Genomic DNA, 19,051 nt, shown 5'->3' on the forward strand with positions numbered 1-19,051 from the left:
TTCTTTCCGCTGCTTCTTCTTCCATGGGATTGTTGGATCGACGAGCTCTGCACGAAGAACCATGACAATTCCACTACATTCAGGTTCTTTGTAATTACAGTATTTATTTCCTTATGTCGTGTTCTCAATGAAACGAAGATCCATGCTCATATGTTCTTGTTTTTCCTATTCGAATTCTTACTTTGATTGTCGGCTTAGGTTTTACGAGAACCATCATATTTATGAACAATATTTATAATAATATTCATCAATATAATTTTTATCAAAATATTAAGTAAATAAAAATAAAAAAATAAATTCCTATTATTAAACTTAATATAATAACTGATCAACAAATTTAAAATATACAAATTTCAAACAAAATTCAATTAAGAGCAACGAAGCCTTTAGTTAAACTTAAATCAAGCTTACGTTAAAAAGAAAATAAAGTCAAATCTAAATAATCATTTTAATTACTTAATTTATTTAGATTTAACTTAACTCAAGATAAAAACTATTTAACAAAACCAAAGCAACAACACATCTATATATATCCACAGTCCGATAAATAAGAATTAATTACAAATAAAACCAAGATGGATTATAATTTATTAATTTAATTTTTCAAATCCTTTGATTTATTATTCCAGAATTATGGAGATTGGACTCCTCACCACACGCCTCGTCGGAGAAACCCACCTCAACTGCCCTTCGACCGCCGGTGTCGACGCGCCTTGGTGACTCCGTTGGAAACTGATCCTAAAGCTCTTCTTCGCCTTAACCTTCTCGAAGGTTAACATTCTTGGAACCACGCTGGCCGAAACTACGTCAGGCACGTCCAACTTCGCGTAGTACGTTGCTGTCGCCTCACCGACGTTGGTCACCGTCCTCGTGAAGGTCACTGTCCTTGTCTGGTTCGCCGGCAATCGAACGGTGATGGAAGGGTAGTTGAGCTCTCCTTCCGGAATGTTCTTGATCGACGAGCAGTTGATATTTCGGTGGACAATGACACGCACGTCGGAGTCACTGTAGCCGAGTCCGCAGAGGTAAGAATAATAATCCTCCGGAGAGATGTCGTAGATGAGCCCTGGGTTGAGGACCTTTAGCGGCTTGACGTGGCCAGAGCCGACCGCGAAAAGGTCGGCTGGAAGATTCCTCTCGTCGGAGATGGAGTTGTTAGTGTTGTCTTTCACATAGGCGGTCGTCATTATGGCGGATTTGATGGCGGCAGGCGACCAATCGGGATGGACTTTCTTAATAAGTGCGGCGATGCCGGAGAGATGGGGGCAGGACATGGAGGTGCCGGAGATGACGTTGAATTTTTGTGTGTTCCAAGCGGCGAGGACGCTGACACCGGGGCCGGTGATATCGGGCTTGAGGATTCCCGGCGTGATCTGGCTGGGCCCGCGGGAGGAGAATGAAGTTATCGCCGGAGAGCGGGGTGCATGTGTAATGGTGCCGTTGAAGACGATGGTGGCCGTCGGGTTCGAGGAGGAGTTGATGTAAGCCTTGATCTTAAGTCCATAGGCGTAGGGAATATGCGACGCCGGCAACGCGTGAACATCTGCAAGAGTGCTGTAGCCGTCTTGCGGTTGATTGACGAGAACCATGCCAACACCGCCGGCTTGCTTGACGACTTCCCCCTTCTCGATCCGTCCGTTGACGCCGCGGTCGCAGAGCACAATCTTTCCCTTCACGTCGATACCGTCAAGGGAACCTTTGAGACATAAGGTGGAAGCGCCGCCAGGGAACACGAGAGGATACTTCTTCGATGAGAATCCCTGCGGCTGGTAGATGCTTTCCCCACGGAACTCGCTGCCGTCGCCGAGCTTTACGGTGGCCAAGAACTCACGGTCCATGGTGCTAGCCGCCACCGTGAGCAACCACGGCGCGTCATTGGATACGGTGGAATTAGACGGCCCCGAGTTGCCCGCCGAGCAGCTGACAAAGACTCCCCTAGTCATGGCGTTAAAACCGCCGATCGCGATAGGGTCCAAGTAGAATGGCCTAGGGTCGCCACCGAGCGAGAGTGAGAGCACATCGACACCGTCCTCCACCGCGGCGTCCATGCCGGCGAGAATGTCCTGCCCCTGACACTCGTCCTCTGAGCAAACCTTATAAATGGCGAGATGCGCGCGGGGAGCCATCCCGGCGGCTAGTCCCCTGGCCTCCCCGTACACGTTAGCACCCTTCACGAATGCCCCGGCGGCGGTGCTCGACGTGTGAGTACCGTGGCCGTCCTTATCAATAGGTGAATCCATCGATGCAGACCCTTTATAGCTGATGAAGGACCGGGCACCGATAAGCTTGTTGTTGCAGAACTTCTTCGCCGACGATGACGCGTTCCCGAAGTCGCAACGGCCTTTCCACTTGGCAGGAGGAGGCGGCATGCCGCGGCCACTATACGAAGGGTGGCCGGGGGTGACACCGGAATCGAGGACGCCTATGATGACGCCTTCCCCCATGTTGGTGGCGTTCCACACGCTGTGGGTACGGTGGCGCAATCCCAAGAACAGGGGCGAGTGGGTGGTCAACGGACGGTAAACCAAGCTTGGAACGGCGCGCAAGAGCCAGTCGACCTTCGAAATGGCCGCCACCTCCCTCTCCGTCAGCATCGCTGAGAAACCGGTCATAACATTCCGGTAGGAGTGTATGACCCGCGACGCCGCATCATCTTCTTCGATCTCTAAAGTTCCGGCGACGCTCTTCAGGAGTAAGGAGTAGTCTCCAAAATCATGCGAGGAAACACCCGATGGGACTTCAACGTGAATAATGTAAGCTTTACGCTCTTGGTCGGAGGCTGCGCCGCCGCCGCAGTAGAAGAGAAAAGAAACAAAGAGGAAGAAGAAACAGATCGACGCCATTGGTGCAGTAATCGAACGTCAGTCCTTGTCAAAGTTTTCATGGAGAGATGGTTATTTATAGCAACTAATGTCCGTTCGTTGAATTATTCAATGTTTGATTTGGTATTTTCCTTCGATTTGGCGATATATAAGGATCATTAACGGAATCCAGTTGGCAATATTCGCTGTTTAATTTGGTATTTCAGTTTAATTTGTCAACAACTAATTAAAAAAAAGTTATCATTAATTGCCAAAACTGAGGCATTATGACCTGTCATTTTGAAAAATAAAATAAAATAAAATTTTGAGTATTTTACAAACGTCCTGAAGGTTTAATTTCGTTTTTTTTTAAACGCGCTTTTTTAGTTTCGTTAATTTCCAAACACCTTACGATTTATTTTATTATTAAAATAATATTCTAACGTCAAAATATCCGATTTTTCCTTTTTTTTTTAGTCACTAACGTACGATTTTTAAGGTTTTAAACGCTCATTCTGGTTTATCCAACTATCAATGATACTTACAGGTGAAATAACAGAACTTTTAAAATATTTTAATAATTTTTATTAAGATGAACTAATTTATTTTAATTATAATAATCTTATAATAAGCTTTTCAGGACATATTTTTTAAATTTTTTAAAGAAAATATCTGCAATCCATCGTGCATTTCGGAAGGAGAGTTGACGATAGAATTCACACATATTATTAATGATAGCATATGATATTTATATATACCATTACAAGTGAAAATAGGAAAATACAAAAATTAGGAAAACAATAAGTATTTCCTAATAATAATTATTCTCTAATAATTAGGAAACAAATAACTATTTTCTAATAATAATTATTCCCTAATAACTAGTAAACAAATAAATATTTAATTATAATAATTATTTTCTAATACGACCTCTCAAGATGGTGTCCCAAAAATGACATCAATCTTGCTGCAAATAGCAAACAACCGAGGTCGAGAAAGCGACTTTGTAAGTGCATCAGCCAACTGATCTTCAGTAGAAATATGAGTAACTCGCAGTTCAGAGGCCTGCACTAGATAATGAACAAAGTGATAGTCAATAGTCAGATGCTTCATCTGAGAGTGACAAATAGGATTAGTTGAAAGATACGTGACACCTAAATTATCAGTAAAGAGCACAACAGGTGTGGTAACTAAAAGAAGCAGATCTGTTAAAAGTGACTTAATCCATTGGATCTCAGTTGCTGCAGAGGCAATGGCACGATATTCAGTCGCAATCGAAGAGTGTGCAATCATGCGCTGTTTGGTAGATTTCTAGGAAACCGGATTATCACCTAGAAAAGTAATAAATGCACCCGTAGAACATCGATCATCTGTGATCCCGTCCGGAAGCTGAGTCGGATGAAGGCGGGCCTCGGTGTACGGGAGGTTGACGGAAAGTCATTGTTGCGTCCAATCTATCTGGCACTCTCCGGAAGGGTTCCCACGGGTGGTTGACGAAGGGTGATGACCAGGAGGATGACGCTGGGGCTCTACGCACACTCAAACGAGCCCACGAGTCGTTAGAGACTAGAAACCAGGGAAAAAGTCCCCGGGTCAGGCCCTTCGACGCTCAAGTCAGGTACTTTTTCCCCAGAAGCACAGAGAAAGGACAAAAAGTAAAGACGAGTAAGAAATGATGAGTGAGCGTACCTGCGTAAGGGACAAAGCATCCCTTTTTATACTGCAACGGATGTTTCTGGGGTCTGGTGGGTGTCAGGGAATATTGGCTATCAGGTTTTGCTTGGTGGTGAATGACATGCGGCATCTTCTCATAGGTCGGCGGCCTGACAAAGAGGTAATGAGCCCGACTGTTGGCATATTCCCTGACACTTTGATTATTCTCTGACAAGTAGTTACGATTCCCTTGCTTGCTTGTCATGTAGTGTCTGATATCCTCTGCTCGTTACGATTCCCTTGCTTACTTGTCTCGTATTCCGACCTGCTTCTGTTTGCAATAATCCATGGCTCGCACGTTCTGACCTGCACACCAGGTATATATACCGACCTGCTTCCATGGTTTATACGTCCCGACCTGTACGCCAGGTCTGTATTCTGATCTGCTTCTGTTTGCTATAATCCATGGCTCGTACGCTCCGACCTACACACCAGGTCTGTATACCGACCTGCTTTCATGGTTTGTACGTTCCGACCTGTACGTCAGGTCTATATTTCGACCTGTTTCTGTTCTCTATCATCCACGATTTGTACGTCCCGACCTGTATGTCAGGTCTGTATTCCGACCTGCTTCCATGGTTTGTACGTCCAGACCTGCACGCCGGGTCTGTATTCCAACCTGCTTCTGTCCTCTGTAATCCCTGGCTCGTACGTTCCGACATGCACACCAGGTCTGTATTCTGACCTGCTTTTGTTTGCTATAATCCATGGCTCGTACGTTCCGACCTGCACACCAGGTCTGTATTCCGACCTGCTTCTGTTTATTATAATCCATGACTCGTACGTTCCGACCTGCACACCAGGTCTATATACCGACCTGCTTCCATGGTTTATACGTCCCGACCTGTACGCCAGGTCTATATTCCGACCTGCTTCTGTTTGCTATAATCCATGGCTCGTACATTCCGACCTACACACCAGGTCTGTATACCGACCTGCTTCCATGGTTTGTACATCCCGACCTGTACGTCAGGTCTGTATTCCGACCTGCTTGTGTTCTCTATCATCCACGGTTTGTACGTCCTGACCTGTACACCAGGTCTGTATTTTGACATGCTTCTGTTTGCTATAATCCATGGCTCGTACGTTTCGACCTGCACGTCAGGTCTGTATTCCGACCTGCTTCTGTTTGCTATAATCCATGGCTCGTACGTTTCGACCTGCACACCAGGTCTGTATACCGACCTGCTTCCATGGTTTATACGTCCCGACCTGTACGTCGGGTCTGTTCTACGCCAGAGGCCTTTCCTTCCTCGCCTTTACCTAGCCTGTGGGCCCTGCCCTTAATTGTCATCAAGGCGAGATCTTGTCCAACTTGTAATCTTATCTTTTAACTGCCCCGTCAGCTGAGACTTTGACCATGGTCACGCAAGCTTGACTTCTGACCTCCACAGGGGCTAGACTTCTGACCATCCCATGGGCTTGACCTTTGACCATGTCATCCGCCGGACCCCTTTCTCATGCACCGTATCAATCTGGATCTCCTGCCCAATTTGCATCAGAGAAACCATGAAGAGTAAAAGGTGTATCCGTAAGAAGACGAATGCCAAGATCCCTAGTACCATTGAGATATCGAAGTAGACGCTTCACATCACCCCAATGCATCTCTAAAGGAGTATGCATAAACTGTGAAAGCTTGTTGACTGCAAAGGAAATATCAGGATAAGTCATATGGAGATGTTGTAAACCTCCAACCACTTGTCGGAACTTAGTCGTATCAAAAGATGAAGACCCATCATGCAAAGTAAGACGAGAGCCAGCAGCAATAGGAGTGGAGACTGGCTTGGAATCAAGCATGTTATGTTTGGAGAGAAGATCAGTGACATACTTTTGCTGAGACAAGAGAAGACCATTTAAGGTTGGGCGAACTTCAATACCGCAGAAGAGGGAAAGAGCCCCAAGATCCTTAATCGTAAATTTTGCATGAAGTTTACATACTATTGTAAGACCGTTGGATTCGATAGAGGGGGGGGGTGAATATCGATTCGAAAATCTCGAGTTAAAACGCAGCGGAAATGTAAGGAAGTAAAGAGATGAACACTGTTGATTTTTACTTCGTTCGGAGCTTGTGACGACTCCTACTCGAAGGTCCGTACTCCTTGAGTACTTTCGTTCGGCAATTCACTAGCAATTCGGATAATTACAATTTACGTACAAATATTGCTAATGAAAAGAAGGAAAACAAAGCTAACCGACAAACAATAAATTAAGAAGGAGAGCAGGAGTGAGTCGTCGGAGCTTTGTGAGCGTCGTTGGAGCGCAGAGCAGCAGAGTGATTGGATTCAGAGTTCTCAGAAGACTGATGTTTTGAAGCTCCTGCCTGCAGCTTCTTTTATATGCTGCTCCGGGCGCCTGGATCCCTTCCGGGCGCCTGGAATGTGACGTAACACTCCCAACCAGCATTCTCCAAGTGTCAACGTCGTCCTGGGGATAAAACTTGCCTCTGGGCGCCCGGATCCCTTCCGGGCTCCCGGATCCCCTCCGGGCGCCCGGACCCCTCTTCTCCAGAAAGTCCTTCTCCTGCAAGAAAAGGTTAGTCCGAGGCAAATGTACCCTGCAGCAAAGAATGTTAGCACAGTTTTATCGATAAGCAAAGTATGACTTAGATTCCGTCTTTCCGAGACCGGAATCTAGTCACGATCTCGACTTAGATATCCGAAATGGATCTAAGCCGGATCGACGCCTAATGTCCCCTTCCCGGGAACGCGTCCTCACAGTCACTCCCCTCCAGTGACTTACCTCACTTACCTGCCAGACGTCCGGTCAGCCCGTCGACCCGTCTGGACTTCTCGCCAAGCGTCCGGTCAGCCCGTCGACCCGCTTGGACTTCTCGCCAGCTATCCGGTCAGCCCGTTGACCTAGCTGGACTTCTCGCCAAGCGTCCGGTCAGCCCGTCGACCCGCTTGGACTTCTCGCCAGCTATCCGGTCAGCCCGTCGACCTAGCTGGACTTTTCCTGCACACTTGATCAAAGTGTCAGACAACAACACAACTAACTTAACCTATTTGTCATTCATCAAAACCTGGGTTAGACCGTTAGTGCTACCCGCACCAACCTTTTCGATGGAATGACAACCTGGTTAAGTTAGTGAAAGCATATGTACGAAACAACATGCATTTGTGTGGTTTTAAAGTTAGTTTGTGTTTTCAAATTGGTTTAGCTAACTTAACCACCTAACCCTTCTCCCCCTTTGGCATTCATAAAAAAGTAAGCAGGGGTAAACAAGCATAGTGTAGAGTAATAAAAAGTTTGGTTAAAAAAATTCAAAGATATTGATAAAATTAACAGTAAAAAGATAGTCAAGTTGACTTGGGGGAGTTTAAGCTTTTGAAAATTCGTTTAAAGCATTTAGCTTTTAGCTTTTAGAAAGCTAGTTAAGTTTTGATTTTCAAACACAAGTTTTCAAAAACCAGAATTCCAAAACTAAGTTTGAAAAATTTATTTTTCAACACTAAGTTTGTAAACGATTTAATTTAAAACTTAAGTTTTGACAGTGATTTAAGTTTGAAAAAATCTAACTTTCATAATTTTTAACACTTGAGTTTTTGCAAATCAAATTTCAGTTTGTAAACATTGATTTTGAACTTTACTTTTAGTTTTCAAAGGAGTTTGGTAGAACTAATTTTGATAAAGTAAAAATAATTAAATCTAATTTTCAAAAATCAAAATTTTAAAGTTCAAAAGTACTATTTTCAAAACCATGGTTTAAAATACTTGAAAAGTTGAGTTTTCAAAGACTAAGTAAAAAGGATAAAAAGTTTGTGATTTAAAACAAAGAATTTTCACAATTTTAAGCAAGTTGATATTGAAAATTGATTTTCAAAAGTAAGGAAAGTGATTTTGAGAAGCTTAGTTTGTAAACTTAAGTTTTGAAAAATCTAATTTCCACAATTTTCAAAACTAAGTTAAATCTAATTTTTAGAATCAATTTTCAATAAGAAGTAAAACCCAATTCTTAAAAACAACTTAGTTTTATAAGAGTTAGTTTTCAAAAGTAGGTTTAAGAAAATTTTTTGGGAGAACATTTTTCAAACAAGATTTAAAATATTTTATATAAAGGAAAATTTTTTTAATTAATTCCTCCCCCTGAACCTGACATCACTTTAACCAGCTGTCTAACCAATTAGGTACTAACTAACTATCAGAAGATAGTAGCTTTCACTTGGTTAGTCAGATTAAGTTAATTACAACCAGTCAGTGTTTAACTTGACTGATGAACTTTAATCTGATTAATATCTGAATTGTATTTAACGTCCAGACTTATGTTGATGCACTGAAATTAGCATCTTAAGTCCAGACAGTTGGCCTATGCATCTCACCCCTTTCTATGTTTGTCAAACACAAGCAAGGTAACCCTAGGGTGTTGGTGAGATGCTCAAAAACTAGTCCTATGGGTACATGCTTTCTAAGGATGTAAACCTAGTCTAAGGCAAAAAACTGTTTTTGAAAGTCTAAAAATGGAAATTTTGAAAACAAACAAGTTTAGCCTATAAGTTGATAAAATTATTTTTGAATTTTTTTTTGAAATTTCCTAGTCTATTGAGATAGAACATATTCAATGTAAGTTTGAAATGTCACTAGATAAATCCAAAATATTTTACAAATAGTGTAGCTACAGAAGTAGGTCATCACTAAAGCTACTGCGATGATGAAGGGGGTGGTCCAGATCCCAAGGATCGAAGAAGTGCCATCATCTCAGTGTGGCGGGTGTCCCCGGCAGCTCGTAACTCGGCAACCTCTCGCCGTATGTCCCGATGAAAATCGGAGTTCTCCTGTGGAGACTCCATGGCTCTCTCTAGTCGGTCATACGGTCGGCTAGAGTGCGGGAGCGTGTCGTGGTGCTCGAGCTGGGGGTGGTGGTGCCGGTGCGGCTTCCTCCAGAAATAGTGCGAGCATGAACTCGTCCATCGTAAGCGTCGGATCGGTGGTCTGTGCCCCCCGCCAAGTCATAGTCCCGTCATCTCTATCTACACGGATGCGGCTAGGGAAAAGTTCAGAGGATATAACATCGAACTCGGTCATGTAGAACGTCTCCTCTAGTGACATCAATGTGCAGCGAGGACATGTTGTCAGAATGTGACCAAATGGCATATGGACTCATTTATCACGTCCCGGCTGCGTAAATGATGGTCGAGAAGATATGTAGGCTAATGTCAATTTCTAACCTATGAATCAGGGCATAAAGTAGGAATGAATGGAATGGGCGCATCACAGCGATGTCCCGAGTGGTCAGTGGTAAAATACAAAGAACTACAACCCTATAAAGAGCGTAGTCCTGGACGCTAAGTTCTACTGACCTAAACTGTGTCACAGTGGGATCTCTCTCTCCCCCAAAAAAATACGAATACATCGTATCGAGAGTAATATGTGAGTAGGGATCGTCGAACGGTAGATCCCTCGGAGGATAGCACAAAAAGGAGCAAGTAGAAAGACGCAACTCTAAAAACTCTCGGATAGTCGTAGGGGAAAATACGATATCAGTACTTGCAGCCCTAGTGGTATAGGTGAAGTCGTCTACTTTTACTAGGTTATTGCAAAATTCTTGCACATAGACTTATGTTTATTGGACTGGTACATTCTACAAGGTTCCTTAAATTGTAGTGGCCTATAACCTCTAAGGCAGAGGGACATGACCTTAGGAAGAACGCTCTATCTATACAGGTAGTCCTAATGGCCTTATAGATGGTGGACTCAAACTTAATCCTAAGTTCGTCTGTGGGAAACCTAGGGTCTGTACTAGCATTGGAGGCTCCAGCACCAGTATTTGTTCGTTTCCTACTATATATATAAAAAAAATTTAGAAGACAACAAAAAAAATATTTTAGAGAGGGGAAGAATATTTTACCGAGGAGCCATCGAAAAATATAGATTTGACGACCTCGGTTGAATCGCAACAGCGTCTTCACCGCACGAAAATTTTAATTTAGAGTACTTTCGCACTGAGGTTCAAAGTGAACCTTGGCAAAAGTGAGAATGAGTGGGGCAAAGGTTGGGGGCGCCTGCTACCCCTTATTTATAGGGGACTCCGGGCGCCCGGATTCCTTCCGGGCGCCCGGGGTTGATTTAGGGTGGGGCGCCCGGATCCCTTCCGGGCGGCCCGGAGGGGAATACCAGGGGCGCCCGCCCCTGGTTTTGGACTGACATTTTTTTTTTTTTTGGGTTTTAGGTTTTGGAGTTAAGTTTTAAAGTTAAAATTTTGAATTTAAGTTTTAAAATTGAAATTTTGAAATTAATTTAAGTTTTAAAATTAAAATTTTGAAATTAATTTAAGTTTAAATTTGAAATTTTGAAATTGATTTAAGTTTTAAAATTAAAATTTTGAAATTGATTTAAGTTTTAAAATTAAAAATTTTGAAATTAATTTAAGTTTTAAAATTAAAAATTTTGAAATTCATTTAAGTTTTAAAATTAAAATTTTGAAATTGATTTAAGTTTTAAAATTAAAAATTTTGAAATTAATTTAAGTTTTAAAATTAAAATTTTGAAATTGATTTAAGTTTTAAAATTAAAATTTTGAAATTAATTTTTAAGTTTTAAAATTAAAATTTTGAAATTAATTTAAGTTTTAAAATTAAAAATTTTGAAATTGATTTAAGTTTTAAAATTAAAATTTTGAAATTAATTTAAGTTTTAAAATTAAAATTTTGAAATTAATTTAAGTTTTAAAATTAAAATTTTGAAATTAATTTAAGTTTTAAAATTAAAATTTTGAAATTAATTTAAGTTTTAAAATTAAAAATTTTGAAATTAATTTAAGTTTTAAAATTTTGAAATTAATTTAAGTTTTAAAATTTTGAAATTAATTTTTAAGTTTTAAAATTAAAAATTTTGAAATTAATTTAAGTTTTAAAATTAAAATTTTGAAATTAATTTAAGTTTTAAAATTAAAATTTTGAAATTAATTTAAGTTTTAAAATTAAAATTTTGAAATTAATTTAAGTTTTAAAATTAAAATTTTGAAATTAATTTAAGTTTTAAAATTAAAAATTTTGAAATTAATTTAAGTTTTAAAATTAAAATTTTGAAATTAATTTAAGTTTTAAAATTAAAAATTTTGAAATTGATTTAAGTTTTAAAATTAAAATTTTGAAATTGATTTAAGTTTTAAAATTAATATTTTGAAATTATTTTTAAGTTTTATTCATCTCACCCGATCTATATTATCAATCAAGGAATCCTATGATTTTGTGAGATGAAATTAGTTTGATTACAGAGTTTTGTTTTAACTTGTGTTAGATTCAGACTTAGCTTTGGTTTCCACAAATAGGCATTCTTCGGATAAACTTCTAAGCTTGGTGAGTCACAAGGACATCATTAGAAGTAACCAACCTTTCGAAGTTTTCCGAATAGTCCTATCCACGGAACTTAGTACTAAATCTTGGTCTAACTGGTTAGGATTCGTTTAAGGGTAGCTTCGGTCAGTTCCACTTGGCCAAATGCACCAGATCGAAGCCATATCTTTCTAGTCATGCGATGCCCAAGCTTCCCTAACGTACTATCATCCAAAAACTTCACCAGTACCATGAGTCAAGTTAAACTTGGTCTCTCTTTAACTAATCCTAATTACCCTGCCGGGTTAATTTGTTTTGGGTTACCCTGTCGGGCAGGTTAGTTTTGGAGGTGCCAGCTATTCTGGAGCCTCCCCCTGAATTATTGGCCATTAATTTAGATTTTGGGTTTGTGTCGATTCTTTTTATAGTTGTAATCAACTTGGTGATAATCTAAATTTTGTTGAGTTTTGAATTTTGATTTTAATTTAGATTTATATTTTAGTTTTTGATCTGATTTATTCAAGTTTATATAATGTATTTTATCTTTAGGTATATAGAATTGATTAAGTCCTACTTGCGTGGTTAAGCACGCTTTCGGGACCCAAGCTTGTTTAGTTGCTTTGTGTTGGATTAATAATGATTTAAAGGTTTTGTTTGAGTTTGACTTATATCCAAGTCCGGTTTTATTATAGCATGCCTTTTGGTTATTTAGAATTAAATCTAAATTTTTAGATCTTGTTGTGAATTTTTCCAACAATTCTTTCAACTTATTAATTTCATTTTTAATGATAAATTCTCCTCCTCAAGTGTTCGATCTTGAGTTGGATTCAATTTTTAATTGTTCCTTGAGGTTTTGATTTTCCTCAAGAAGCGATTTATTTTTATTTTCCAATTTAACTAATTTTTATTTAAACACGAGATAATTCTAAAGAATTTACGATTTAAGTTTAGGTATACCTCTTGAACCTTCGGAAACGAGTGCGGACTCGTGGCTCGATTCGGGTTCGGACCCGTCTTCCGATTCCTCCGATTCGCCTCTTCGCGAGCCATCAGCGCGAGATGACTTTGGTGCTTTTGCCTTTCTCCCTCCGATTCGTCTGAGGAGGAATCGTCCCATGTTGCTTTGAGGGCTTTCTTCTTTGTTGACTTTGGTTTGTCAAGTTTCAATCTTGGGCATTCGTTCTTGTAGTGCCCCTTTTTGTTACATCCGAAACATGTGACATTTCTTGAGTCGGCTGGCGAACTGATCTTCTGAAGATCCTGTTTGCTGAAGCTTCTCTTTTTCCTGGTGAACATTTTCCTTACCAGGTTCACCTGTTCTTCGTCTTCTGAGTCTTGATCGGAATCTTCTTCAGATTCGGGTTTGTTCTTCTTTTCTTTAGAGGAACCTGCAAATAAAGCTACACCTTTCTCGACCCCGGCGTTAGTTTGCTCATGAAGTTCTAATTCACAGAAGAGTTCATCCAATTTTAATTTAGATAAATTTTTTGAAAGTTTGTAGGCATCTACAATTGATGCCCACAAATTATTTCGCGGAAAAGCATTTAACGCGTACCTTATTAAGTCTCGGTTCACCATTTGGTGGCCTATCGCGTGGAGACCGTTGAGGATATCTTTGATCCTCGCGTGGAGCTGACTTGCCGTTTCTCCTTCCTGCATTTTTATATTAAAAATTTTATTTAACAGCAAATCTCTTTTTGTTACCTTCGCATCGCTTGTTCCTTCGTGCAGCTCGATCAGTTTATCCCAAAGCTCCTTAGCGTTTTGATGCGGTCCGACTCGGTTCAGTTCTTCTCGTGTTAGTCCGCAGTGTAGAGTGTTGATGGCTTTGTTTTCAATTGATGCCTTTTTCTTTATATCATTTGTCCAGTCTTCAGGGTCTAGTATGTTCCCGGAGTTGTCTACTGGAATTTTGTAAGCCCTTGTGACGCTCATCCATTGGTCGTAGTCTGTCTTCATGTAGACCTCCATTCTCCTCTTCCAGTACGAAAAATCATCCCCGTTGAATAGAGGAGGACGTACTGTGCTGAAGCCTTCTTGTTGAGACATCTTATCCTGCACACACTAAATTAATCGAAAGAAAATCCCAAGACTTCGTCTTGGATTAGCAATAAGGGAAAAAATAGAAGCTCTAAGTGTAACGAAAAAATCTTCCAAAAGATAATAATATCAGTTTGGAATTAAAAATTATTTCACCCCCTGTCTGATTGGTGGTTGCACCAAATCGAGCGTACTGCTCCGATACCACTTGTAAGACCGTTGGATTCGATAGAGGGGTGAATATCGATTCGAAAATCTCGAGTTAAAGCAGCGGAAATGTAAGGAAGTAAAGAGATGAACATGTTGATTTTTACTTCGTTCGAAGCCTGTGACTACTCGAAGGCCGTACTCCTTGAGTACTTTCGTTGCAATTCACTAGCAATTCGGATAATTACAATTTACGTACAAATATTGCTAATGAAAGAAGGAAAACAAAGCTAACCGACAAACAATAAATTAAGAAGGAGAGCCGGGTGAGTCGTCGAGCTTTGTGGCGTCGTTGGGCCTAGAGCAGAGTGATTGGATTCGAGTTCTCGAGGCGATGTTTTGAAGCTCTGCAGGGCTTCTTTTATATCTTGCTCCGGCGCTGGATCCCTTCGGCGCTCTGAATGTGACGTAACACTCCCAACCAGCATTCTCCAAGTGTCAACGTCGCCGATAAAACTTGCCTCCGGCACCCGGATCCCTTCCGCCGGGCGCCCGGACCCCTCTTCTCCAGAAAGTCCTTCTCCTGCAAGAAAAGGTTAGTCCGAGGCAAATGTACCCTGCAGAAAGAATGTTAGCACAGTTTATTCGAAAAAGTATGACTTAGATTCGGTCTTTCGAGACCGGAATCTAGTCACGATCTCGACTTAGATATCCGAAATGGATCTAAGCGGATCGACGCCTAATGTCCCCGGAACGCGTCCTCACAGTCACTCCCCTCCAGTGACTTACCTCACTTACCTGCCAGACGTCCGGTCAGCCCGTCGACCCGTCTGGACTTCTCGCCAAGCGTCCGGTCAGCCCGTCGACCCGCTTGGACTTCTCGCCAGCTATCCGGTCAGCCCGTTGACCTAGCTGGACTTCTCGCCAAGCGTCCGGTCAGCCCGTCGACCCGCTTGGACTTCTCGCCAGCTATCCGGTCAGCCCGTCGACCTAGCTGGACTTTTCCTGCACACTTGATCAAAGTGTCAGACAACAACACAACTAACTTAACCTATTTGTCATTCATCAAAACCTGGGTTAGACCGTTAGTGCTACCCGCACCAACAACTATGACATCAACAGAAGAAGCATCATTCCTTATAATGATTAGATCATCAATATATACAAGGAAATAGATAACAGTATCATCCCGAGAATAAACAAATAAGGAGGTGTCAGCTCGAGATGTGATAAAGCCAAGAGAGACCAAGAAAGCGTGAAGCTCCAAATACCAGGTGCGCGGAGCCTGCTTTAGGCCATAAAGCGCCTTATGCAAATGGCACACATGATCCAGAAACTCAGCACTGTGCATACCCGAAGGTTGTGCCATGTAAACCTCCTCTGCAAGATGACCATTAAGAAATGCATTGTTTACATCAAGTTGGCGAAGACACTACCTCCGATTCACAGTCAAACTAAGAACAATGCGCATTGGTACTAGATTAATAATAGGGTTGAATGTGTAAGACCGTTAGATTCGATAGAGGGGGGGGGGGTGAATATCGATTCGAAAATCTCGAGTTAAGACGCAGCGGAAAAGTAAAGAAGTAAAGAGATGAACACTGCTGATTTTTACTTCGTTCGGAGCCTGTGACGACTCCTACTCGAAGGCCCGTACTCCTTGAGTACTTTCATTGGGCAATTCACTAGCAATTCGGATAATTACAATTTACGTACAAATATTGCTAATGAAAAGAAAGAAAACAAAGCTAACCGACAAACAATGAATTAAAAAGAGAGCCGGAGTGAGTCGTCGGAGCTTTGTGAACGTTGTTGGAGCGCAGAGCAGCAGAGTGATTGGACTCGGATGCTTAGAAGGTGACTTGTTGAAGCTCCTCGAGAGCTTCTTTTATATGTCTCGAGGCGCTTGGAGTGTGACGTAACACTCCCAACCAGCATGCTCCAAGTGTCAACGTCGTCTGGGATAAAATTTGCCTCCGCGCCGGAGCCATTAAGGCGCCGGACCCTCCTTCCCTACCGCAAGCGGTGTTAGTCAGAACAAATAAACCTGCGGCAGTTTGTTAGCACATTTTTACAGCTAAGTAATAAAATTAGCATCAAGAGTATGAATTAGATTCCGTCTTTCCAAGACCGGAATCTAGTCACGATCTCGACTTAGATATCGAAATGGATCTAAGCGGATCGACGCCTAATGTTCCTTCCCGGAGCAGCGTCGCCATGATCCTCCCTCGATGACTTACCTTACTTACGCGACGTCCGGTCGGCCCGTCGACCCGTCTGGACTTCTTCCCAGCGGTCAGCCCGTCGACCCGCTTGGACTTCTCGCCAGCTATCCGGTCAGCCCGTCGACCTAGCTGGACTTCTCGCCAAGCGTCCGGTCAGCCCGTCGACCCGCTTGGACTTCTCGCCAGCTATCCGGTCAGCCCGTCGACCTAGCTGGACTTTTCCTGCACACTTGATCAAAGTGTCAGACAACAACACAACTAACTTAACCTATTTGTCATTAATCAAAATCTGGGTTAGACCGTTAGTGCTACCCGCACCAACAATCTCCCCCTTTTTGATGGAATGACAACCTGGTTAAGTTAGTGAAAACATATGTACGAAACAACATGCATTTGTGTGGTTTTAAAGTCAGTTTGTGATTTCAAATTGGTTTAGCTAACTTAACCACCTAACCCTTCTCCCCCTTTGGCATTTATCAAAAAGTAAGCAGGGGTAAACAAGCATAGTGTAGAGTAATAAAAAGTTTAGTTTAAAAATTCAAAGATACTGATAAGAGTACAATTTTTAACAGCAAGTTAAAAAATAGTCAAGTTGACTTGGGGGAGTTTAAGCTTTTGAAAATTTGTTTAAAGCATTAGCTTTTAGCTTTTAGAAGGCTAGCTAAGTTTTCATTTTCAAACACAAGTTTTCAAAAACCAGAATTCCAAAACTAAGTTTGAAAAATTTATTTTTCAACACTAAGTTTGTAAACGATTTAATTTAAAACTTAAGTTTTGACAGTGATTTAAGTTTAAAAAAATCTAACTTTCATAATTTTTAACACTTGATAAAAATGGATAAAAAGTTTGTGATTTAAAAGAAACAATTTTGAGTTGATTTAAAAAATTTTCACAATTTTAAGCAAGTTGATTTTGAAAATTGATTTTTAAACTTTGATTTTCAAAATTAAGGAAAATGATTTTGAGAAGCTTAGTTTGTAAACTTAAGTTTTGAAAAATCTAATTTCCACAATTTTCAAAACTAAGTTAAATCTAATTTTCAAAATCAATTTTCAATAAAAAGTAAAACCCAATTCTTAAAAACAACTTAGTTTTATAAGAGTTAGTTTTCAAAAGTAGGTTTAAGAAATTTTTAAGAAAACATTTTTCAAACAAAATTTAAAATATTTTATATAAAGGGAAATTTTTAATTAATTCTTCCCCCTGAACCTGACATACAATTTGAAAATATTTGCTAAAAATATTCAAAGTAGATATATATTTATTTTTTAAATTGAGGTAGAATTTTCTAGAGAGATTTTAAAGAGAAGATTAAAAAATAACACTTAAGGGGATAATTAAAAAATAAACCTCCCCCTTAATTTGATACTCCTTTAATTTATTAATCCTCCTTATTTATTACTTCCCCTTAATATAAAATTTTACCACCGTAACATATTTTTGTACCTAAGTGTTTTAGACGATTGTATAATTATCTTTATAAAATTGTTCATTTAAATTTAACTAACCGTAATTAATGTTAGATTAAGTTGAAATAAATTAACCTTTAGTGTAATGTTAAGTAAGATAAGTTGTTATTAATTCAATAATTGATCAATATTAATAATTTATTGATTAAATTTTGCTATAATCTAAATTTTGTATTAATTGATGAAGGTGTTAGTTATAATTTAACTTTTCATTTACTTCCTTTTAAGTTGGATTGACTTAGTTTAAAGTTGGTGGTAATTTGAAGTTAAACTCGTTATGAAACAAGGTTAAGTAAGGTTCAATTTAAGTCAAACTTTAATTATGTTTTAATAAAAATAATTAATATTTTAAAGGTTGATTAAGAAAAATGACTTAGAGTAATTTTAATATTTTTACTAAGGTTAAACCTAGGTTCTGATCAAATCAAGCTTAGTTCTCAAATAAAGTTAAACTTAAATAGTTAAGTTCTACTTATTAATTACATAATTAAGTTTAAAGTTAAAGTTAACGGAATTTAAGTTTATAAGTTAGGTGTCTAAGTTTTAAATGAATTTAAAAGAATTATAATAATAATTATTTTTTAAGGGATTTCTAATAGGATTTTAAAATGATTTTTATAATTATTTAATGACAATTAATATACGTTCAATTCAGTTTTGATTTTAGATTAAAATTAATATCAGTGATTAATTTAGGTTTAAGTTTTAAGTTTAAGTTAAATTTTTAAATTTTAATTGTAATTTCAATATTAAGTTTTAATATTCAGTTAGGTTAAATTAAGTTTTAAAATAATTTTAAGAAAAATAATGTTTAAGGAAAAAAGTTTAAAATCTAAATAATACTTTTTAAAGTTTAAGAATAATTTTTTTTAAAAAAATTTACAATGGTTTAAAAGAAGTTTTAAATGGTTTTTAAAAGAGTTTTTAAAATAATTTTTAAAATGTTTTAAAAGAATTTTTAAAGTTTTGAAAATGATTTTTAAGAGAGTTTTTAAAATAATTTTTAAAAGAATTTTTTAAAGTTTTGAAAATGACTTTTAAAAGAGTTTTTAAAATAATTTTTAAAAGAGTTTTTAATGTTTTGAAAATGACTTTTAAAAGATTTTTTAAAATAATTTTTAAAAGAGTTTTTAATTTTTTGAAAATGACTTTTAAAAGATTTTTTAAAATAATTTTTAAAAGGTTTTAAAATAATTTTTTTTTTTAAAAGAATTTTTTAAAGTTTTGAAAATGACTTTTAAAAGAGTTTTTAAAATAATTTTTAAAAGAATTTTTAATGTTTTGAAAATGACTTTTAAAAGATTTTTTTAAATAATTTTTAAAAGAGTTTTTAATGTTTTGAAAATGACTTTTAAAAGATTTTTTAAAATAATTTTTAAAAGGTT

At 38.8% G+C, this 19,051-nt stretch overlaps 1 protein-coding gene across 1 annotated transcript; it reads right to left on the reverse strand.

Moving 5' to 3' along the window:
* Positions 1-620: 620 nt before the first annotated feature.
* On the reverse strand, positions 621-2,843 carry LOC121995154 (subtilisin-like protease 4). Its single transcript, XM_042548971.1, has one exon. It carries the CDS (start codon positions 2,841-2,843, stop codon positions 621-623), a length of 2,223 nt encoding a protein of 740 aa, XP_042404905.1.
* Between the last annotated feature and the right edge of the window lie 16,208 nt (positions 2,844-19,051).

This window comes from Zingiber officinale, chromosome 6A (genome assembly GCF_018446385.1).
Source record: "Zingiber officinale cultivar Zhangliang chromosome 6A, Zo_v1.1, whole genome shotgun sequence".
Lineage (NCBI taxonomy): Eukaryota > Viridiplantae > Streptophyta > Magnoliopsida > Zingiberales > Zingiberaceae > Zingiber > Zingiber officinale.

Excerpts from the sequence above, each read along its gene's own strand:
- LOC121995154 (XM_042548971.1), bottom strand. The coding sequence starts at position 2,843 with ATGGCGTCGATCTGTTTCTTCTTCCTCTTTGTTTCTTTTCTCTTCTAC.